General features: G+C 43.8%; 1 protein-coding gene across 1 annotated transcript in view; it reads right to left on the bottom strand.

Annotated features, from left to right (window-relative positions):
* LOC311147509 (uncharacterized protein) overlaps positions 1-20,329 on the bottom strand; it is a 47,895-nt gene that overhangs the window by 7,347 nt on the left and 20,219 nt on the right. The window contains exons 3-6 of the mRNA XM_084184261.1: positions 14,460-14,522; positions 14,223-14,358; positions 13,839-13,932; positions 3,730-3,808 (exon numbers count right to left, since the gene is read on the bottom strand). Of these exons, the coding sequence (XP_084040387.1) occupies positions 3,730-3,808; positions 13,839-13,932; positions 14,223-14,358; positions 14,460-14,522 (372 nt within the window). The remainder of the gene's footprint in view (positions 1-3,729; positions 3,809-13,838; positions 13,933-14,222; positions 14,359-14,459; positions 14,523-20,329) is intronic.

Below are 20,329 nucleotides of genomic sequence, written 5' to 3'. Positions count from 1 at the left end.
GCATTGTGTTGTGTGACAAAACTGCACATTTTAGAGTGGCCTTTTATTGTTCCCAGGACAAGGTGCACCTGTGTAATGATCATGCTATTTCATGCCACACCCGTCAGGTGGATGGATTATTTTGGCTAAGGAGAAATGCTCACCAACAGGGATGTAAACAAATTTGTGCACAACATTTTAGAGAAATAAGCGTATTGTGCGTATGTACAATTTCTGGGATCTTTTATTTCAGCTCATGAAACATGGGACCAACACTTTACATGTTGCGTTTATATTTTTGTTCAGTGTATTTAGAGGAAAGAAACGCATACTGCAAATCATACAGCACATGTTCTGGGAGACAGGTCACGGTCAGCAGGGAGCCTAGCGGTTAGAGCGTTGGGCCAGGAGCCGAAAGGTTGCTGGTTCAAATACCTGTGCTGATAAGATGAAAAATCCTTGAGCAAGGCACTTAACCCGGTTTTGCTCCAGGGGCGTCTCACTACTATGGCTGACCCTTTAGAACAACATCTCACTGCACCTATCCCGTGTATGTGACAAAATCTTTATTTAAGAATAAAATAGGTTCATCAAGAAGAACAACAACAATCATCTCTTGGATCGTTTCAAGAGAGAGATGACAGGACATGGAGATGACAAAGATGAAGGGTGGAGAGGGGTTGAAGAATAGCAGCTAGTCTATAAATGAGGGAAATCCAGATGAAGATATTTCCCAGACCATCAGAATGAACACTACTACAGAGGAAAAATCTAATTTCTGAGAAAAAAAATTTTTTTGGAGGCCCCTCCCTTAAACACATGGAAACCAAGATGGGAGTAGATTTCTCCAGAATTGATTGAGGGAGGATGTGAAGAGGAGTAGATGTACACACAGAGGTTGTTGGGAAAGCTTTGGGTAAAGTTGAGTAGAGTAGCCGCCTCCCCTGCAGGTCTGTGTTTAGAGCGCTGAGGTTCCTGCAGCTCAGGGTGTTACCTGCTCTGGGGGTGTGCCTAGATCTGGCCCTGATGGAGGCCCCTCTGCTGCAGAAGCTTTGGCTGAGATGGTGGACTCTCCGTGGGGGTCTCTCCTCCCTCCTCTCCTCTTCCTCCTCTGAGCTGTTCTGCTCCTCCTGCTTATGCCGGCGATCACTCACACTGCTCCTCACCCTGCGCTCACTACTCACCCTGCGCTCACTACTCACCCTGCGCTCACTATGGTGGTGCCTCTCATCCCTGCCATCCCTCTCCTGGTCCCCACCTGAGCTGACCCTGTTCCTAGGGTCTCCACCACTCCTCCTCCTCCCGCTCCCCCCTCTCTCTCTGCTGAACAGCCAATCATCTCTACTGTGTCCAACATCGACCTCAGTCCCACTACCCTCCTCTATGGTCAGGTTTTCAAGGATTCTTTCTCGCTCTCCTCCATAGCCTCGTTTACTGTAGCCTTCTCTTTGTGAGGCTCTCTTTCTTTCCCCGACATCTCCATGGTAACTGCGCCTGGTGGGGACAGCTCTTTGAAAAGCCCTCTGTTGATGTTGAGAGTCACTATGGGCGACGGCATTTTCCCCATCATGTACTTGGCCGTCTCTGACCTCACCTCTGACCCCCCGTGACCTTGACCCCCCGTGGAAGCTCTGCCTCACGGCCACACCCCTCTCTCTTAAGTCATGGACAATCAGCTCCCATACATTCACCATATGCCTGCTGTCATCATGGTAACTATGACCTCGCCTGCTGGCATCATCCTGGAAGCGGACTTGTTTGTTGTCGCTGGTCTCTCTGTAGGTCCACCTCCTCCTAACCCCGTCTCTATCCTGCACCCCTCTGGCAGAGTCACTAGTACTATTGATGTAGCGCCTCTCTTTCCCCTCCTCTGATCTGTCATAACCCCGGTCATGCTTCGCCCTGAGATTCCTGTCCCAAATCCTATCCCTCTCCTCCTGAACCCCCCTATTCCTGTCCTGCCAACTCCCCCTATGCCTTTCCTCCCTCGCTCCCCTTCCCCCCTCCCACACCCTGTTGCGCTCCTCTCTGAAGCTGATGGGACTGCTGAGACTCCTCTCCGGTGGTTGGTACATGGGAGCCTGGCGACCACTAGGGGCAGTATTGAGCAATTTCTCCAGTCTACAGGGCCGGGATGGAGGGAGGTGTTCAGGGAAAACAGTGTCCGTGTCCTCTGAGCCTTCATCACTCAAATAGTCAGGTGGAGGGCATTGGAGGTAGTTTCTGATGAGTCTAGGTGGATCCGAGTATCCATTATGTGATGATTGTGTTCTGTTATTCTGTCCTGCTGTCCTGTGGGTCTCATACAGAGGCTCGGCAGTAGAGTCTGACTGTGACTGGGTGTTAGAGGTGGAACATTGCCACCTACTGGTAGCAGGCTGATGGTGCAGCCCTTCTACCTGGCTGGGGATGTTGCTGAGAGCAGGCTGGCGTGGGCATGATGAGTGTGAGGCAAGGACGCTGGCACAGTCTTTAATCAAGCCAAACATGCAAACACAAAAGCAGGTTAGTGTGGGTGAGGGTGTTAATGGTTTATATTAGACAGGCACAGTGAATGGTGCCAGGCTAACACAAGGGACCATGCTAGGTATAATGCCATTTTGTAATAATAATTTTTCATATTTGGCCCAACAGAGGCATGTCGTTAAATTATCATAGATTATTTATCTATAAGTGAACATTTAAATAAAAGCTTGACACACAAAACACAATGCATACAGTGCCATGGTCCATGTTATTAACAAGATAGCTAGAGCTAAGGGATTGCCAGAGTGATAAGGCTGCCAGGAAACCTGTGGAGTCAAGTGGATGCAGATGGGAATGTCAGCCTGAGGAGGAGGAGGACAGGCAAGTCAAGCATGCAGAGCAAAGCAGGGTTAGATTAGAGCTCAGTCTCCCCAAGCAAGCTTCAGATCTACACCTACTATGCAGGTAGCCTAGTGGTTAAGAGCGTTGGGCCAGTAACCGAAAGGTTGCTGGTTTGAATCCCCGAGCCAGCAAGGTAGAAATATCTGCCATTCTGCCCTTGAGCGAGACAGTTAACCCTCAACAACAACTGCTCCCTGGGCGCCAATGACGTGGACGTCGATTAAGGCAGCCCCCCCGCACCTCTCTGATCCAGTGGGGTTGGGTTAAATGTGGAAGACACATTTTGGTTGAACGCATTCAGTTGTGCAACTGACTAGGTATCCCCTTTCCCCACACCTACAACCCTGCCACAATGACCCAGGTGTGGCGGGCTTGATCATCATGTTTCATCATCAGACTTTAAGAGTCCAGAGTTTGAAATTAGGCACCACAAGGTTTATTTAGTTGATTTAGATTTAAAGTTCTTCAGTGCCATATTTTGTCCTTGTTATGATCATAAAATAAACAAACAGTATGCACACCAATCATGGTGAAAAGCATTGAGAAGTAACACAGAATAAATCAGGAGGACAGGTCAGAATAACAGGTACCACCCAAAGTAGGATTTAAACCACAGCAATCATTCAACCAAACTTGGTCACCATTAGACATTATTTCAGGAATAAAAGAAAGAAACCACAGATAGGAGATTATAAAAAAGGACCCTACAGCAAATGACCCTGTCAACATAGGGGCCTTTTACCCATAAAGTACACTGTTAGATTATACATGATATTAATGCCTAGGAATAATTGGAAATCTTTTCTGAGGCCCAAACAACAAAACAATGGTGACAGTATCTGTTGCTTCACTATAGAAGAAAATTAACTAAAGTGACCGTACCATCACTGAGGCTCTCCTGCCCACTGCTCCTCTGTCTGACCCTCAGCTCCTCCTCTTCCTGGATGTGTTTAGCCATTTCCTGTGGAAACAAGGTTAGGTCTATTATTGTTTCATCCGTGGAACTGGAGCTGAACAATACACTCAGTCAGCACATGTAAATAAAATCATTTAGAGATTATAGAAATGGTTGTCATCAGTATCATATAACAGAGTAATAGTGATTTAGGGTCGACTTAGAGCCCAGAACAGAGAATAAATATGTTAATTTGATGCTTCACACACTCAGTTTGTGCTCAGTTGCAGTACTGAGTCAGTCAAAATTGGCCCAAAATGTCAGGCTCCAAATGCCTGCCAAGCATATGGGTGAGGTTAACTAGGCTTGTGCCAATGTGTGGGCACACGCTGGCATCAATCACTGTGGTTTTCTATTTTTCTTCCACCCATCTACATTCAAAGAACCTTTGAAAGAGATAATTATGTACATTACATATTAGTACCACAAGGTGTCAGTATAACATGGCCCAACATGAAGAAATAAACAATTTGTAAAGACCCAAGCCCAGCTACCCTAAAATAAAAAGATAGTCAAATCAACCACTAGCAATATCAATAACAGAGAATCTTCAAAGAAATAGGGTTAGGGTTCTTACTTTTTGGTCTTACTTTTTTTTACAAAGCATCAATCAATCCACAGATACATTAGGTGTATGAGCTACATGGTTAGGTGTATGAGTGACATGGTTAGGTGTATGAGCTACATGGTTAGGTGTATGAGTGACATGGTTAGGTGTATGAGTGACATGGTTAGGTGTATGAGTGACATGGTTAGGTGTATGAGCTACATGGTTAGGTGTATGAGTGACATGGTTAGGTGTATGAGCTACATGGTTAGGTGTATGAGCTACATGGTTAGGTGTATGAGCTACATGGTTAGGTGTATGAGTGACATGGTTAGGTGTATGAGCTACATGGTTAGGTGTATGAGTGACATGGCATAATACTTAGACATTATTGGCTCATTGTTCTAAATCAGAATTCAAACAGAATTCAAACAAGGATCCAGTGGTGGAAAAAGTACTCAATTGTCATACTTGAGTAGAAGTAAAGATACCTTAATAGAAAATGACTCAAGTAAAAGTCACCCAGTAGAATACTACTTGAGTAAAAGTCTAAAAGTATTAGGTTTTAAATATATGTATCAAAAGTAAATGGAATTGTTGAAATATACTTACGTATCAAAAGTAAAAAAGTCTAAATAATTTCAAATTCCTTATAGCAAACCAGATGGCACAATGTTCTTGTTTTTTATTTATTTACGGATAGCCAGGGGCACACTCCAACACTCAGACATCATTTACAAACTACGCATGTGTGTTTAGTGAGTCAGAGACAGTAGAGATGACCAGGGATGTTCTCTTGATAATTTTGTGAATTGGAAAATGTTCCTGTCAAACTGTAACGAGTACTTTTGGGTATCAGGGAAAATGTATGGAGTAAAAACTACATTATTTTCTATAGGAATGTAGTGAAGTAAAAGTTGGCAAAAGTAGAAATTGTAAAGTAAAGTACAGATACCCCAAAAAACTACTTAAGTAGTACTTTAAATTATTTTTACTTAAGTACTTTACACCACTGCAAGGATCCAATTGGTCAATCACTCAGTCAGGTGGTTTAGTGGGTTAACTCAAACAAGCAGTAAGGACAAACAAAACATCATCAACTCTTCAGAACACGACACAAATGTGTCTTTGCTTTGTTCTGTGGAAATAACAGCACTACAACTACACCTAAATAGTATTTAATGATGTGTGGAAACTTGCAACATGATAAAGACTGACAACTAGTCTCTGTCATTGTATAGACAGAGTCTGGGTGGCCTGCACTAGAAAGACAGTGGAAGTGTTTCTGAATGCAGAGCCACAGTAGGTGACTTGTCTCCATTATGAGGGAAATCTAGCAGGTCCACAGTGGCTGCTCAGCACAAAACCTGCTCCGGGTTAGCCTGGTCCCAGATCTGTTTGTGCTGTCTTACCAACTCCTATGGTCATTGTGTCAAAACGGCACAAACATATCTAGGATCAGGCTAGCTCCAGATGGCCAGGCTAGGCTGGTTATTTCAGGAAGGCCTGGGGGCTGACTCAATGGAAAATAAGAGGCCAGGCAGGCAGACCAGACCAGCAGACCAGAGACAAACAGAGAAGGCCAACCTTTCATCTCCCTGTGCCTGGCTCTGCCTGCCTGGCTGGGCGGCTGGGCTCTGGTCTAAAAATTGCTGAGAGAGGACTGCTTTACTTTCATTAACACCTTGTCAACTGGGCATGCCAGTGCCACCCTGCACAAGGGCTGCCTCCCTTATAACATTGACCTCCAAAGACTTGTGCTCTGCCTCCTCTGAGACAGTATTGAAGACATGTGCGACAAATTATACGTAACGGAAATGGGGTGCATGTCCATTGATACGTGCAGGAGGAGGTCTGTGAAGGCGACAACAAACCATATCAGTATAACCTCCCTTGATGCCACTTGTAGATCAAGGTTTAGAGGGGGCGGGCCCATCGGTTCAAAAACCTCTAATGACAACAAGTGTTAAGAGAAAACCATAAGAGCCTCTTGCTTGGCTAAATCACAGTGCTTAGCCAGCTCAGCCTTGCCAGCCTCAGCAGGCAATTAGCAGCTTGACATGGCAGGTTAGCTCAGGGAGTGCCATGGGGAACTGGCATTCAGACTGACTGCACCGCCTGGTGCCTTCTGTTCTGCTGCACAATTAAACACACAGTCAGCAGGGACGCTAATATTTAATCAACACACTACATCAGCCAATGTTACATAAAAGTTAATTTGCAATGACCTTGGAAGTAGAATATTACTCTGTATTAGGCTTGGGCGGTATACAGTATATAATGTATACCGGGGTATTTGGAAATAGCCACAGGATGGTTTTTCAATACCATCAACGTTGAAACTATTTATTTGAAGTTTTTCAATACATTTTTAGCTACTTTTTAAGTTAATACCTGCAGTCAACTTGTGCAATACGTTAGGAGTTAAAGCAGATCGCATTCTTCATTTCACCTGTCAAATTATTTTACAGCCTGAATTTAAAATACACTGCTCAAAAAAATAAAGGGAACACTAAAATAACACATCCTAGATCTGAATGAATGAATCTTATTAAATACTTTTTTTCTTTACATAGTTGAATGTGCTGACAACAAAATCACACAAAAATTATCAATGGAAATCAAATGTATCAACCCATGGAGGTCTGGATTTGGAGTCACCCTCAAAATTTCAGTGGAAAACCACACTACAGGCTGATCCATCTTTGATGTAATGTCCTTAAAACAAGTCAAAATGAGGCTCAGTAGTGTGTGTGGCCTCCACGTGCCTGTATGACCTCCCTACAACACCTGGGCATGCTCCTGAAGAGGTGGCGGATGGTCTCCTGAGGGATCTCCTCCCAGACCTGGACTAAAGCATCCGCCAACTCCTGGACAGTCTGTGGTGCAACGTGGCGTTGGTGGATGGAGCGAGACATGATGTCCCAGATGTGCTCAATTGGATTCAGGTCTGGGGAACGGGCGGGCCAGTCCATAGCATCAATGCCTTCCTCTTGCAGGAACTGCTGACACACTCCAGCCACATGAGGTCTAGCATTGTCTTGCATTAGGAGGAACCCAGGGCCAACCGCACCAGCATATGGTCTCACAAGGGGTCTGAGGATCTCATCTCAGTACCTAATGGCAGTCAGGCTACCTCTGGCGAGCACTGTGCGGCCCCCCAAAGAAATGCCACCCCACACCATGACTGACCCACCGCCAAACCGGTCATGCTAGAGGATGTTGCAGGCAGCAGAACGATCTCCACGGCATCTCCAGACTCTGTCACGTCTGTCACATGTGCTCAGTGTGAACCTGCTTTCATCTGTGAAGAGCACAGGGCGCCAGTGGCGAATTTGCCAATCTTGGTGTTCTCTGGCAAATGCCAAACGTCCTGCACGGTGTTGGGCTGTAAGCACAACCCCCACCTGTGGACGTCGGGCCCTCATGGAGTCTGTTTCTGACCGTTTGAGCAGACACATGCACATTTGTGGCCTGCTGGAGGTCATTTTGCAGGGCTCTGGCAGTGCTCCTCCTGCTCCTCCTTGCACAAAAGGCAGAGGTAGCAGTCCTGCTGCTGGGTTGTTTCCCTCCTACGGCCTCCTCTACGTCTCCTGATGTACTGGCCTGTCTCCTGATAGCGCCTCCATGCTCTGGACACTACGCTGCAGACACAGCAAACCTTCTTGCCACAGCTCGCATTGATGTGCCATCCTGGATGAGCTGCACTACCTGAGCCACTTGTGTGGGTTGTAGACTCCGTCTCATGCTACCACTAGAGTGAAAGCACCGCCAGCATTCAAAAGTGACCAAAACATCAGCCAGGAAGCATAGGAACTGAGAAGTGGTCTGTGGTCACCACCTGCAAAACCAGTCCTTTATTGGGGGGTGTCTTGCTAATTGCCTATAATTTCCACCTGTTGTCTATCCATTTGCACAACAGCATGTGAAATTTATTGTCAATCAGTGTTGCTTCCTAAGTGGACAGTTTGATTTCACAGAAGTGTGATTGACTTGGAGTTACATTGTGTTGTTTAAGTGTTCCCTTTATTTTTTTGAGCAGTGTAGATTAAAATGAGATTGTGTGTCAATGGCCTACACACAATACCCCATAATGTCAAAGTGGAATTATGTTTTTAGAAAAAAAAAAGCTGAAATGTAAAACGTTCAAATTCATAGACAGAGCTATGGATGGACTGGCCATTCATGATATCAAAATTATATTGTTAACCATATTTTGAGGCTAGAGTATTTACATTGTTCACAAACATTGGAGTAAAAAAATCTTACATTTGGAGTTCTGATGGGGTACGACAGTTGGACTAAGCTCATGACGCATATACAGTGCCTTCAGAAAGTATAGATACCCCTTGACTTATTCCACATTTTGTTGTGTTACAGCCTGAATTCAAAATGGATGAAAAATTATTTTTCTCACCCATCTACACACAACACCCCATAATGACAAAAGTGAAAACATGTTTTTATAAATGTTGGCAAATTACAACTTCATTGGAGTCCACCTGTAGCCAATTCAATTGTTTGGGCATGATTTAAAACAAAACACACCCATCTATACAAGGTCCCACAGTTGACCGTGCATGTCAGTGCAGAAACTATACCATGAATTCCAAGGAACTGTCCGTAGATCCCTGAGATAGAATTGTTCAGTGGCACAGTGCCTTCAGAAAGTATTCACACCCATTGACTCTTGTTGTGTTACAGCCTGAATTTAAAATTGATTAAATTGAGTTTGTCACTGGCCTACACACAATACCCCATAATGTCAAAGTGGAATTATGTTTTTCAAAAATGTTAATTAATAAAAAATGAAAAGCTGAAATGTCTTAAGTCAATAAGTATTCAACCCCTTTGTTATGGAAAGCCTAAATAAGTTCAGGAGTAAAAATGTGCTTATCAAGTCACATAAAAAGTTGCATGGACTCACTCTTTGTGCAATAAGAGTATTTAACATTATATTTGAATGACTACCTCATCTCTGTACCCCACACATACAATTATCTGTAAGGTCCCTCAGTCGAGCATTGAATTTCAAAGACAGATTCAACAACAAAGACCAGGGAGGCTTTCCAATGCCTCAAAGAAGGGCACCTATTGGTAGATTGGTAAAAAAATAAAAAAATAAACAGACATTGAATATCACCTTGAGCATGGTGAAATTATTAAATTACACTTTGGATGGTGTATCAATACACCCAGTCACTACAAAGACACAGGCTTCCTTCCTAACTTAGTTGCCGGAGAGGAAGGAAACCACTCAGGGATTTCACCAGTTACAGAGTTTAATGGCTGTCAAGGGAGAAAACTGAGGATCGATAAACATTGTATTTACTCCACAATACTAACCTAATTGACAGAGTGAAAAAAAAGGAAGACTGTACAGAATACAAATATTCAAAAACATGCATCCTGTTTACAACAATACTGCAAAAAATGTGGCAAAGCAATTAACTTTTTGTCCTGAATAAAGTGTTTTGTTTGGGGCAAATCCAACACAACATTACTGAGTATCCCTCCATATTTTCAAGCATAGTGGTGGCTGCATCATGTTATGGGTATGCTTGTAATCGTTAAGGACTGGGGAGTTTTTCAGGATAAAAAGAAACGGAATGGAGCTAAGCACAGGCAAAATCCCAGAAGAAAACATGGTTCAGTCTGCTTTCCACCAGACACTGGGAGATTAATTCACCTTTCAGCAGGACAATAACTTAAAACACAAGGCCAAATCTACACTGGAGTTGCTTTCCAAGAAGACAGTGAATTTCCCTGAGTGGCCGAGTTACAGTATTGACTTAAATCTACTTGAAGATCTATGTCAAGACCTGAAAATGGTTGTTTAGCAATGATCAACAACCAATTTTACAGAGCTTGAAGAATTTTGAAAATAATAAATTGTTGCACAATCCAGGTGTGGAAAGCTCTTAGAAATTTACCCAGAAAGACTCACAGCTAAAATTGCTGCCAAAGGTGCTTCTACAAAGTATTGACTCAGGTTAGTGAATATTTATGTAAATTAAGTATATTTGTATTTAATTTAATACATTTGCAAACATTTCTTAAAACGTGTTTTCACTTTGTCATTATGGGGTATTGTGTGTAGATTGGTGAAAAAGAATAATATTTAATCAATTTGGAATTCAGGCTGTAACACAAAATGTGGAATATGTCAAAGGGTATGAATACTTTCAGAGTGCATTCGGAAAGTATTCAGACCCCTTGACTTTTTCCACATTTTGTTGTGTTTTTCAAAATATATTTTTTTCTCATTCTAAAACGGATTAAAAGAAAAAATCCATCCTCAATCTACACACAATACCCCATAATGACAAAGCGAAAACAGGTTTAGAAATGTTTGCAACTTTATTAATTAAAAAAAACAGAAATACCGTATTTACATAAGTATTCAGACCCTTTGCTATGAGACTCGAAATTGAGCTCAGGTGCATCCTGTTTCCATTGATCATCCTTGAGATGTTTCTACAACTTGATTGGAGTCCACCTGTGGTAAATTCAATTGATTGGACATGATTTGGAAAGGCACACACCTGTCTATAAAAGGTCCCACTGTTGACAGTGCGTGTCAGAGCAAAAACCAATCCATGAGGTCGAAGGAATTGTCCGTAGAGCTCCGAGACAGGATTGTATCGAGGCACAGATCTGGGGAAGGGTACCAAAAAATGTCTGCAGCATTGAAGGTCCAAGAACACAGTGGCCTCCATCATTCTTAAATGGAAGATGTTTGGAACCACCAAGACTCTACCAAGAGCTGGCCGCCCGGCCAAACTGAGCAATCGGGGGAGAAGGGCCTTGGTCAGGGAGGTAACCAAGAACCCGATTGTCACTCTGACAGTGCTCCAGAGTTCCTCTGTGGAGATGTGAGAACCTTCCAGAAGGACAACCATCTCTGTAGCACTCTACCAATCAGGCCTTTATGGTAGAGTGGCCAGACGGAAGCCTGTAAAAGGCACATGACAGCCCTCTTGGAGGCACCTAAAGACTCTCAGACCATGAAAAACAAGATTCTTTGGGTCTGATGAAACCAAGGTTGAACTCTTTGGCCTGAATGCCAAGCGTCACATCTGGAAGAAACCTGGCACTATCCCTACGGTGAAGCATGGTGGTGGCAGCATCATGCTCCAGAGCGCTCAGGACCTCAGACTGGGGCAAGGGTTCACCTTCCAACAGGACAATGACCCTAAGCACACAGCCAAGACAACGTAGGAGTGGCTTCAGGACAAGTCTCTGAATGTCCTTGAGTGGCCCAGCCAGAGCCTGGACTTGAACCCGATCGAACATCTCTGGAGAGACCTGAAAATAGCTGTGCAGCGACGCTCCCCATCCAACCTGACAGAGCTTGAGAGGATCTGCAGAGAAGAATGGGAGAAACTCCCCAAATACAGGTGTGCCAAGCTTGTAGCGTCATATCCAAGAAGACTCTGTAAGGCTGTAAAGTAACAAAATGTGGAATAAGTCAAGGGGTCTGAATACTTTCCGAATGCACTGTATATCTGGGGAAGGGTACAAATCAATTTCTAGAGTGTTGAAAGTTTCCAAGAGCAGAGTGGTCTCCGTCATTGGGAAAAATATGGAACTACCCAGACTCCGCACTTCACCAATCTGGGCTTTATGGGAGTGTGGCCAGACGGAAGTCACTCCTAAGAAAAGGGCACATGACAGCATGCCTGGGGTTTGCAAAAAGGCACGTGAAAGACTCCGAGCATTAGGCAAAATATTCTGTGGTCTGATGAGACAAATTAAACTATTTGGCCTGAATGCAAAGCGCTATCTCTGGAGAAAACCAGGCACAGCTCATCACCCGTATAACACCATCTCTACCGTGAAGCATGTTGGTGGCAGCATCATGCTACAGGGATGCTTTTCAGCAGCAGGGACTGGGTGACTGACTGGTCAGGATAGAGGGAACAATGAATGGAGCCAAATACAGGCAAATCCTTAATGAGTACCTGCTTCAGAGTGCAAAGACCTTAGTCTGGGGGCAAAGATTTACATTCCAACAGGACAATGACCCAAAGCACACAGCCAAAGCAATGCTGGAATGGCATCGGAACAAGAATGTCAAAGTACTTGAGTGGCCCAGCCAAAGCCCAGACTTGAATCCGATTGAAAATCTGTGGAAAGACTTAGAAGATTGCTTTTCACCGCCGCTCTCCATCTAACTTAACAGAGCTTGAGAAAATCTGCAAGGAAGAATGGGAGAAAACCCTAAAATCCAGATTTTCAAAGCTGATACAGAAATACCCAAGACGACTCAAAGCTATAGTCGCCGCCAAATGTGCTTCTACAAAGTATTGACTCAGGGGTGTGAATACTTACGTAAATGAATATTTGCGTATTTCATTTTCAATAAATTTGCTAACATTTCTTAAAATGTGTTTTCACTTTGTCATTATGGGGTATTGTGTGTAGATTGGTGAGAAAAAACTATTTGATCCATTTTGAATTCAGACTGTAACACCAAATTGTGGAATAAGTCAAGGGGTATGAATACTTTCTGAAGGCACTGTATAAAAGTTATATTCTTCAAGAATCTGGTATTTATCATTAATTTATAAGTCCAAATATTGATGTAGCAACAAAAGATTCTAGCTTTAAACAGTCCTATACTGACGCACTGAGTGCTTCCTCACACATGTACAACTCCTTCTCTGTGTCTACTCCAGTTTGTGTATATTGTGCGGCCTGGCCTGGCTCCTGTGTGCACAGTAGGGACAGGTCTGGCCTTACAACTGAGGCAGCAGCAGAGAGGTAATGGATGGGATATGTCTGAGTGCTCTCCTTATGTCTGGGTCAGAGGTCAGTTTATCTACAACTCACTGGAGAGAAGCTACATCTATAAAAGGAAGCTCCTTTTCATGCAACTCCCTGATCGCTTTGTCAAAGACCTCCTTAGTAACGCAGTAGATGGAAAATTCCTGCTACTTTTCTACAGTTGACCAACTAGATACATGAACGTGGAAACTTACATGCACCCGTTTCAGACATGATATTGTACAAAGTTGTACAGATAAAGCCTCTGCATCCATCTAGCGTGTTTCTCCTCAGACTAACCTTCAGTGAGACAGAGCAGGAGGGATGGAGCATAACCTGGAGTCAATTATCAGGGAAACGGCTTAACTTGTCAATCAGATTAATAATAGCTCACAGGTTGTCTCTGTGGTGACCTTTGACCCTGCTCAGACTGGCCTCTCCCAGTGTGTTCAGGTTGAGTAGATACATCTGAGTGGGTAACCCCGGGCCCAGAGAGAGCAGCGTTCAGCTCCACTGTGACCTCATTCATTACAGAGCCACATTATACTGTATATAGATTTGGTCCCCGGGGAAACTGAAATTATGACGTTCCATGATCTACAAAAAGCTGGTGGAAATCCACTTAATTAGTGAGCAGTGAGTACACTATCAGTACTGTAGAGAACCACTATGAACCTCAAGTTTCTCCTCAAATCAAATTAGAAGACATCCGCAGCTCACCTCGTCCTCCTGCTCCCTCCTCAGAGCCTCCTCATCAGCACATCTCTGGATGTCCTCCTGGATCATCCGGGCATACTCTGAATCCTGTTCCTCACTGGGTACACAGAAGGGACAGGGGAGATGGGCATGGATTACTGTCTGAGAGACAAAACCACCCTGTGTTTCATATAGAGTATGTACAAAATTGCCAGGGGGTCCACAAGTACACCGATAGTTTAGATTATGTAGGAATTGTTTATGGAGACAGTCTAGATAGTTTTTAAAAATAATGACAGTGTACAGTAAAATAAATGCACAGAGGGTACATGGAGAGTGAGGTGGAAAATGTGTGTGTGTGCCTGCGTGCGAGCAAAGTGTTTATTTAAATAAACACAGTGCCCTTACAGTTGTCTCGACGCCTGGCTCAGGGCTCTGTGCTGAGCTCTCTGTTCCTCCTCCTCATCCTGCAGCCTCTTGGCGATGCGGATGTCATTCTGCACCAGCTGGTTCTTCTGGATGTTGGTGGTGTAGTACTGCTCAACTGGGACAGAGGGGAACACAGGGTTACACAAACACAGCCATGGACCACCTACTACAGTAACTCTGACAGACTACTGTAAGGGGTGTGTGTGATGTACTTACTTTCCTGTTCCTGTAGGTTTTGTGCCAATGCTCCATCCTCCAGGACAGCAAAAACATGGCACACTGAAGGAGAGGACATGACAGTTAGTCAAGAGCCATTTTAACAATTTCAAAGATTTTACAGAGTTACAGTTCATACAAGGAAATCAGTCAATTGAAATAAATTCATTAGGCCCTAATCTATGGTTTTCACATGACTGGGCAGGGGTGCAGCCATGGGTGGGCGTGGGAGCGCATAGGCCCACCCATTTGGCAGCCAGGCCCAGCCACTGGGGAGCCAGGCCCAGCCAATCAGAATGAGTTTTATTTTTATTATTTTTTACAAAAAGGGCTTTATTACAGACAGAAATACTCCTCAGCACCAGCACCACCCCCACCCCTCCCTCAGACGATTCTACAGGTGAAGAAGCCGGACGTGGAGGTCCTGGACTGGTTACAAGTAGTCGGCGGTTGTGAGGCCAGTTGGACATACTTTCAAATTCTCTAAAACGACATCTTATGGTTAGAGAAGTGAACATGAAATTATCTGGCAACAGCTCTGGTGGACATTCCTGCAGTCAGCATGCCAATTGCACGTTCCCTCAAAACTTGAGACATCTGTGGCATCTGCACATTTTAAAGTGACCTTTTATTGTCCCCAGCACAAGGTGCACCTGTGTCATGATCATGCTGTTTAATCAGTTTATTGATATGCCACACCTGTAGGTGGATGGATTATCTTGGCAAAGGACAAATGCTCACTAACAGGGATAAACAAATTTGTGCACAAATAAACTTTTTCTGGGATTTTTTTATTTCAGCTCATGAAACATGGGATCAACACTTTACATGTTGCATTTACATTTTTGTTCAGTGTAATTGAAGAGCAACCAAATATAATTTTTTTGGGGGTGCATTTTAAACTCATATTTCAATGTCATAAAATGTGGCCATATCTTAGGGAAAGAAATGACCAGTTGTCTTTTATGAGAATCAATAGAGCGAGAGAGACACTTGTGGCCACATAAAAATATTCCTATGAGCTGTTTAGATGTACAGGAGCCCAATACTGAACTGAAACAGCATCTGGCCCCGTGGAACAGTACCAAAACATCTGACTGATGCTGGATGGAGCTGGATGGAGACAATGCAGTTGGCAGTTGATGTTTTTGGCACAGCACTCTGTATCCCCTCAGAGCACAACAATAGTTGCCCATGGCATGATGTCCTACACTGCATGTCCCAATCACATTAGAGGGCAACGGAAAGAGTATACAAGTCATTACATAGCCTACATCTAAACAGGCAGCTATTCACAGAAACACAAACCATCTCTGTGCGTTTGGGACAGGTAGATCTATTATTGTAATGTGATGACCAAAGTGGCTGGAGCTGGAGGGCAGCCTAGTGAGTCTCAGAGGAACATCCAGCCTGGAATTGTGCCAGCAGCTGCAGTGTAACGGTGCACCAAACCAGACCAGACGTGGTCGTTAACCGGGTGTGGGCCTGGGCTCCACAGAGGTCTCTCTTTCAATGGCTCTACTGTCACTCCTCTCATCAGCCACAGACTACGTTGCAACAGAGGAGGCTGATGTGAGGAGCTAAAGGAGGATGGGCTCATTGTAAAAGACTGGAATGGAATTGATGGAACAGTATCAAACACATCAAACATATGGAAACCACGTTTGACTCCGTTCCATTCATTCCATTCCAATGAGCCCATCCTCTTATACCTCTTCCCACCAGCCTCCTATGCATTGCAACCTTTTTACACACTCTCTTACACAAAACAGCAATACACAGGGGATAATTTGAAGTGCAGATTGTCATTAATTCAATGAATATGTCAAAGAGAAAAATGTATTGTCACATGTTCTAATAAAAAGTTAAATGTTTGAACTTTTGGTATATTTTTTAATAGGTCTCCCACATAAAGACAGAATTCTCTACACAGACAGTCATACCCTTTCCTGCAGGGGCCAGAGCAGTTGGTGTAAATAATATCTATCTTTAGTACCTACTCCCTTGGCACCCACAGGGGCCCCAAGACATTCCACAGCAGCATCTAAAGACTCCTGACCTCTGACCCCCAAATCAAATCACCCTGCTGCATTATGGTCTGACCGTGTTACACAGCCACAGCTCCCCCATCACAGTGACTGATATATCAGGCCTGGCTACCTGCTGAACATGGCAATACACCAGATCAGTTTACTACACGATTAACCATTCCCCCCAGTTCTTAAGCCACCAGAAAGTAAATACAAGGACACAGAAATATATATATTAAGAGAGTAGGTCACATAGAGAAAGTGATGCCTGATGTGAAGAGAGCGGAGCACTTTTTTACTTTTAAACAGACAGACCAGAGATGCTAGTTCTAGGTCCCAAGAAACAAAGAGATCTGCTATTGGATCTGCCAATGAATCTTGATGGTTATACAGTCGTCTCAAATTAAACTGAAGGACCTCAGCATTACTCTAGACCCTGATCTCTATTTGACAAACATATGAAGAATATTTCAAAGGACAGCTTTTTTCCCATCTTCGTAAAATGCAAAAGTATAAACGTTTTGTCCAAAAATTATGCAGAAAAGCTAATCCATGTCACTTTTGTCACTTCTAGATTAGACTACTGCAATACTCTCCTCTCCGGCTACCCGGATAAAGCACTAAATAAACTTCAGTTAGTGCTAAACACGGCTGCTAGAATCATATTACTCCAGTGCTAGCCACTCTACACTGGATTCCTGTTAAGGCTAGGGCTGATTTCAAGGTTTTACTGCTAACCTACGAAGGATTACATGGGCTTGTTCCTACCTATCGCTCCAATTTGGTCCTGCTGTACATACCTACAAGTACACTACAGTCACAAGACGCAGGCCTCCTTATTGTCCCTAGAATTTCTAATCAAACAGCTGGAGGCATGGCTTTCTCCTCTAGAGCTCCATTTTTATGGAATGGTCTGCCTATCCATGTGAGAGACGCAGACTCGGTCTCGACCTTTAAGTCTTTACTGGACTCATCACTTCAGTAGGTCCTAGGACTGAGTATAGTCTGGGCAAGGGGTGCGAAGGTGAACGGCAAGGCACTGGAGCGACGAACTGCCCTTGCGGTCTCTGCTTGGCCAGCTCCCCTCTCTCCACTGGGATTCTCTGCCTCTCTCTCATATATTATTTTATTTGGCCCTGCTGCTTATCTATGAACGTTTCAACATTTTGAAGAACAAATCTGCCCTTAAAATGGCCATGTACTCTTATAATCTCCACCCGGCATAGCCAGAAGAAGACTGGTGAGCCTGCTTCCTCTCTAGGTTTCTTCCTAGGTCCCTGCCGTTCTAAGGTGTTTTTCCTAACCACTGTGCTTCTACATCTGCATTGCTTGCTGTTTGGGGTGGGTTTCTGTATAGCACTTTGTGACATCTGCTGATGTAAAACAATCTTTACAAATAAATGTTATTGATTGACTTCATGGTTAGTAACAGGATATTAACTGCCCATTGAGGAGGCTGGTTGCTGTTATAGGTTTTAGTGGAGCAAAACATTTGAAACTTTAGGTAGAAGAATGACCACTGTATTGCTCCCCTCATTTGATCTTGTTTTAATAGCATGTTTTAAGAGACCCGTGGGTGGGTTGTTTCACCTAAGTTGTTTACAGCAGCCAAGAGGGTCTAAACATCTCTGCCTGCAGTGAGTTTTTAAAAAACACTCACTCTGGGGCTGACATGGTAAATCAATAAAAATTAACACCACATGCTTGATAGTCAAATGGCTCCACCCAGTCACATTCTCCTTTTCCTCAGTTCAGACAGAAATACACACTTTCAACACAGTCTATCAGGGCTTTTCCAACATGTACAGTGGGGAGAACAAGTATTTGATAACCTGCCGATTTTGCAGGTTTTCCTACTTACAAAGCATGTAGAGGTCTGTAATTTTTATCATAGGTACACTTCAACTGTGAGAGACGGAATCTAAAACAAAAATCCAGAAAATCACATTGTATGATTTTAAGTAATTCATTTGCATTTTATTGCATGACATAAGTATTTGATACATCAGAAAAGCAGAACTTAATATTTGGTACAGAAACCTTTGTTTGCAATTACAGAGATCATACGTTTCCTGTAGGTCTTGACCAGGTTTGCACACACTGCAGCAGGGATTTTGGCGCACTCCTCCATACAGACCTTCTCCAGATCCTTCAGGTTTCGGGGCTGTCGCTGGGCAATACGGACTTTCAGCTCCTTCCAAAGATTTTCTATTGGGTTCAGGTCTGGAGACTGGCTAGGCCACTCCAGGACCTTGAGATGCTTCTTACGGAGCCACTCCTTAGTTGCCCTGGCTGTATGTTTCGGGTCGTTGTCATGCTGGAAGACCCAGCCACGACCCATCTTCAATGCTCTTACTGAGGGAAGGAGGTTGTTGGCCAAGATCTCACAATACATGGCCCCATCCATCCTCCCCTCAATACGGTGCAGTCGTCCTGTCCCCTTTGCAGAAAAGCATCCCCAAAGAATGATGTTTCCACCTCCATGCTTCACGGTTGGGATGGTGTTCTTGGGGTTGTACTCATCCTTCTTCTTCCTCCAAACACGGCGAGTGGAGTTTAGACCAAAAAGCTCTATTTTTGTCTCATCAGACCACATGACCTTCTCCCATTCCTCCTCTGGATCATCCAGATGGTCATTGGCAAACTTCAGACGGGCCTGGACATGCGCTGGCTTGAGCAGGTGGACCTTGCGTGCGCTGCAGGATTTTTATCCATGATGGCATAGTGTGTTACTAATGGTTTTCTTTGAGACTGTGGTCCTAGCTCTCTTCAGGTCATTGACCAGGTCCTGCCGTGTAGTTCTGGGCTGATTCCTCACCTTCCTCATGATCATTGATGCCCCACAAGGTGAGATCTTGCATGGAGCCCCAGACTGAGGGTGATTGACCGTCATCTTGAACTTCTTCCATTTTCTAATAATTGCGCCAACAGTTGTTACCTTCTCACCAAGCTGCTTGTCTATTGTCCTGTAGCCCATCCCAGCCTTGTGCAGGTCTATAATTTTATCCCTGATGTCCTTACACAGCTCTCTGGTCTTGGCCATTGTGGAGAGATTGGAGTCTGTTTGATTGAGTGTGTGGACAGGTGTCTTTTATACAGGTAACGAGTTCAAACGGGTGCAGTTAATACAGGTAATGAGTGGAGAACAGGAGGGCTTCTTTAAGAAAAACTAACAGGTCTGTGAGAGCCGGAATTCTTACTGGTTGGTAGGTGATCAAATACTTATGTCATGCAATAAAATGCAAATTAATTACTTAAAAATCATACAATGTGATTTTCTGGATTTTTGTTTTAGATTCCGTCTCTCACAGTTGAAGTGTACCCATGATAAAAATGACAGACCTCTACATGCTTTGTAAGTAGGAAAACCTGCAAAATCGGCAGTGTATCAAATACTTGTTCTCCCCACTGTATGTACAGTGGGGAAAAAAAGTATTTAGTCAGCCACCAATTGTGCAAGTTCTCCCACTTAAAAAGATGAGAGAGGCCTGTAATTTTCATCATAGGTACACGTCAACTATGACAGACAAATTGAGAAAAAAAAATCCAGAAAATCACATTGTAGGATTTTTTATGAATTTATTTGCAAATTATGGTGGAAAATAAGTATTTGGTCACCTACAAACAAGCAAGATTTCTGGCTCTCACAGACCTGTAACTTCTTCTTTAAGAGGCTCCTCTGTCCTCCACTCGTTACCTGTATTAATGGCACCTGTTTGAACTTGTTATCAGTATAAAAGACACCTGTCAACAACCTCAAACAGTCACACTCCAAACTCCACTATGGCCAAGACCAAAGAGCTGTCAAAGGACACCAGAAACAAAATTGTAGACCTGCAC

This window comes from Coregonus lavaretus (genome assembly GCF_964263955.1).
Source record: "Coregonus lavaretus genome assembly, chromosome: 20".
NCBI lineage: Eukaryota > Metazoa > Chordata > Actinopteri > Salmoniformes > Salmonidae > Coregonus > Coregonus lavaretus.
The sequence above is the reverse complement of the archived record's forward strand: the minus strand, read 5'-3'. Positions and strand labels throughout refer to the sequence as shown.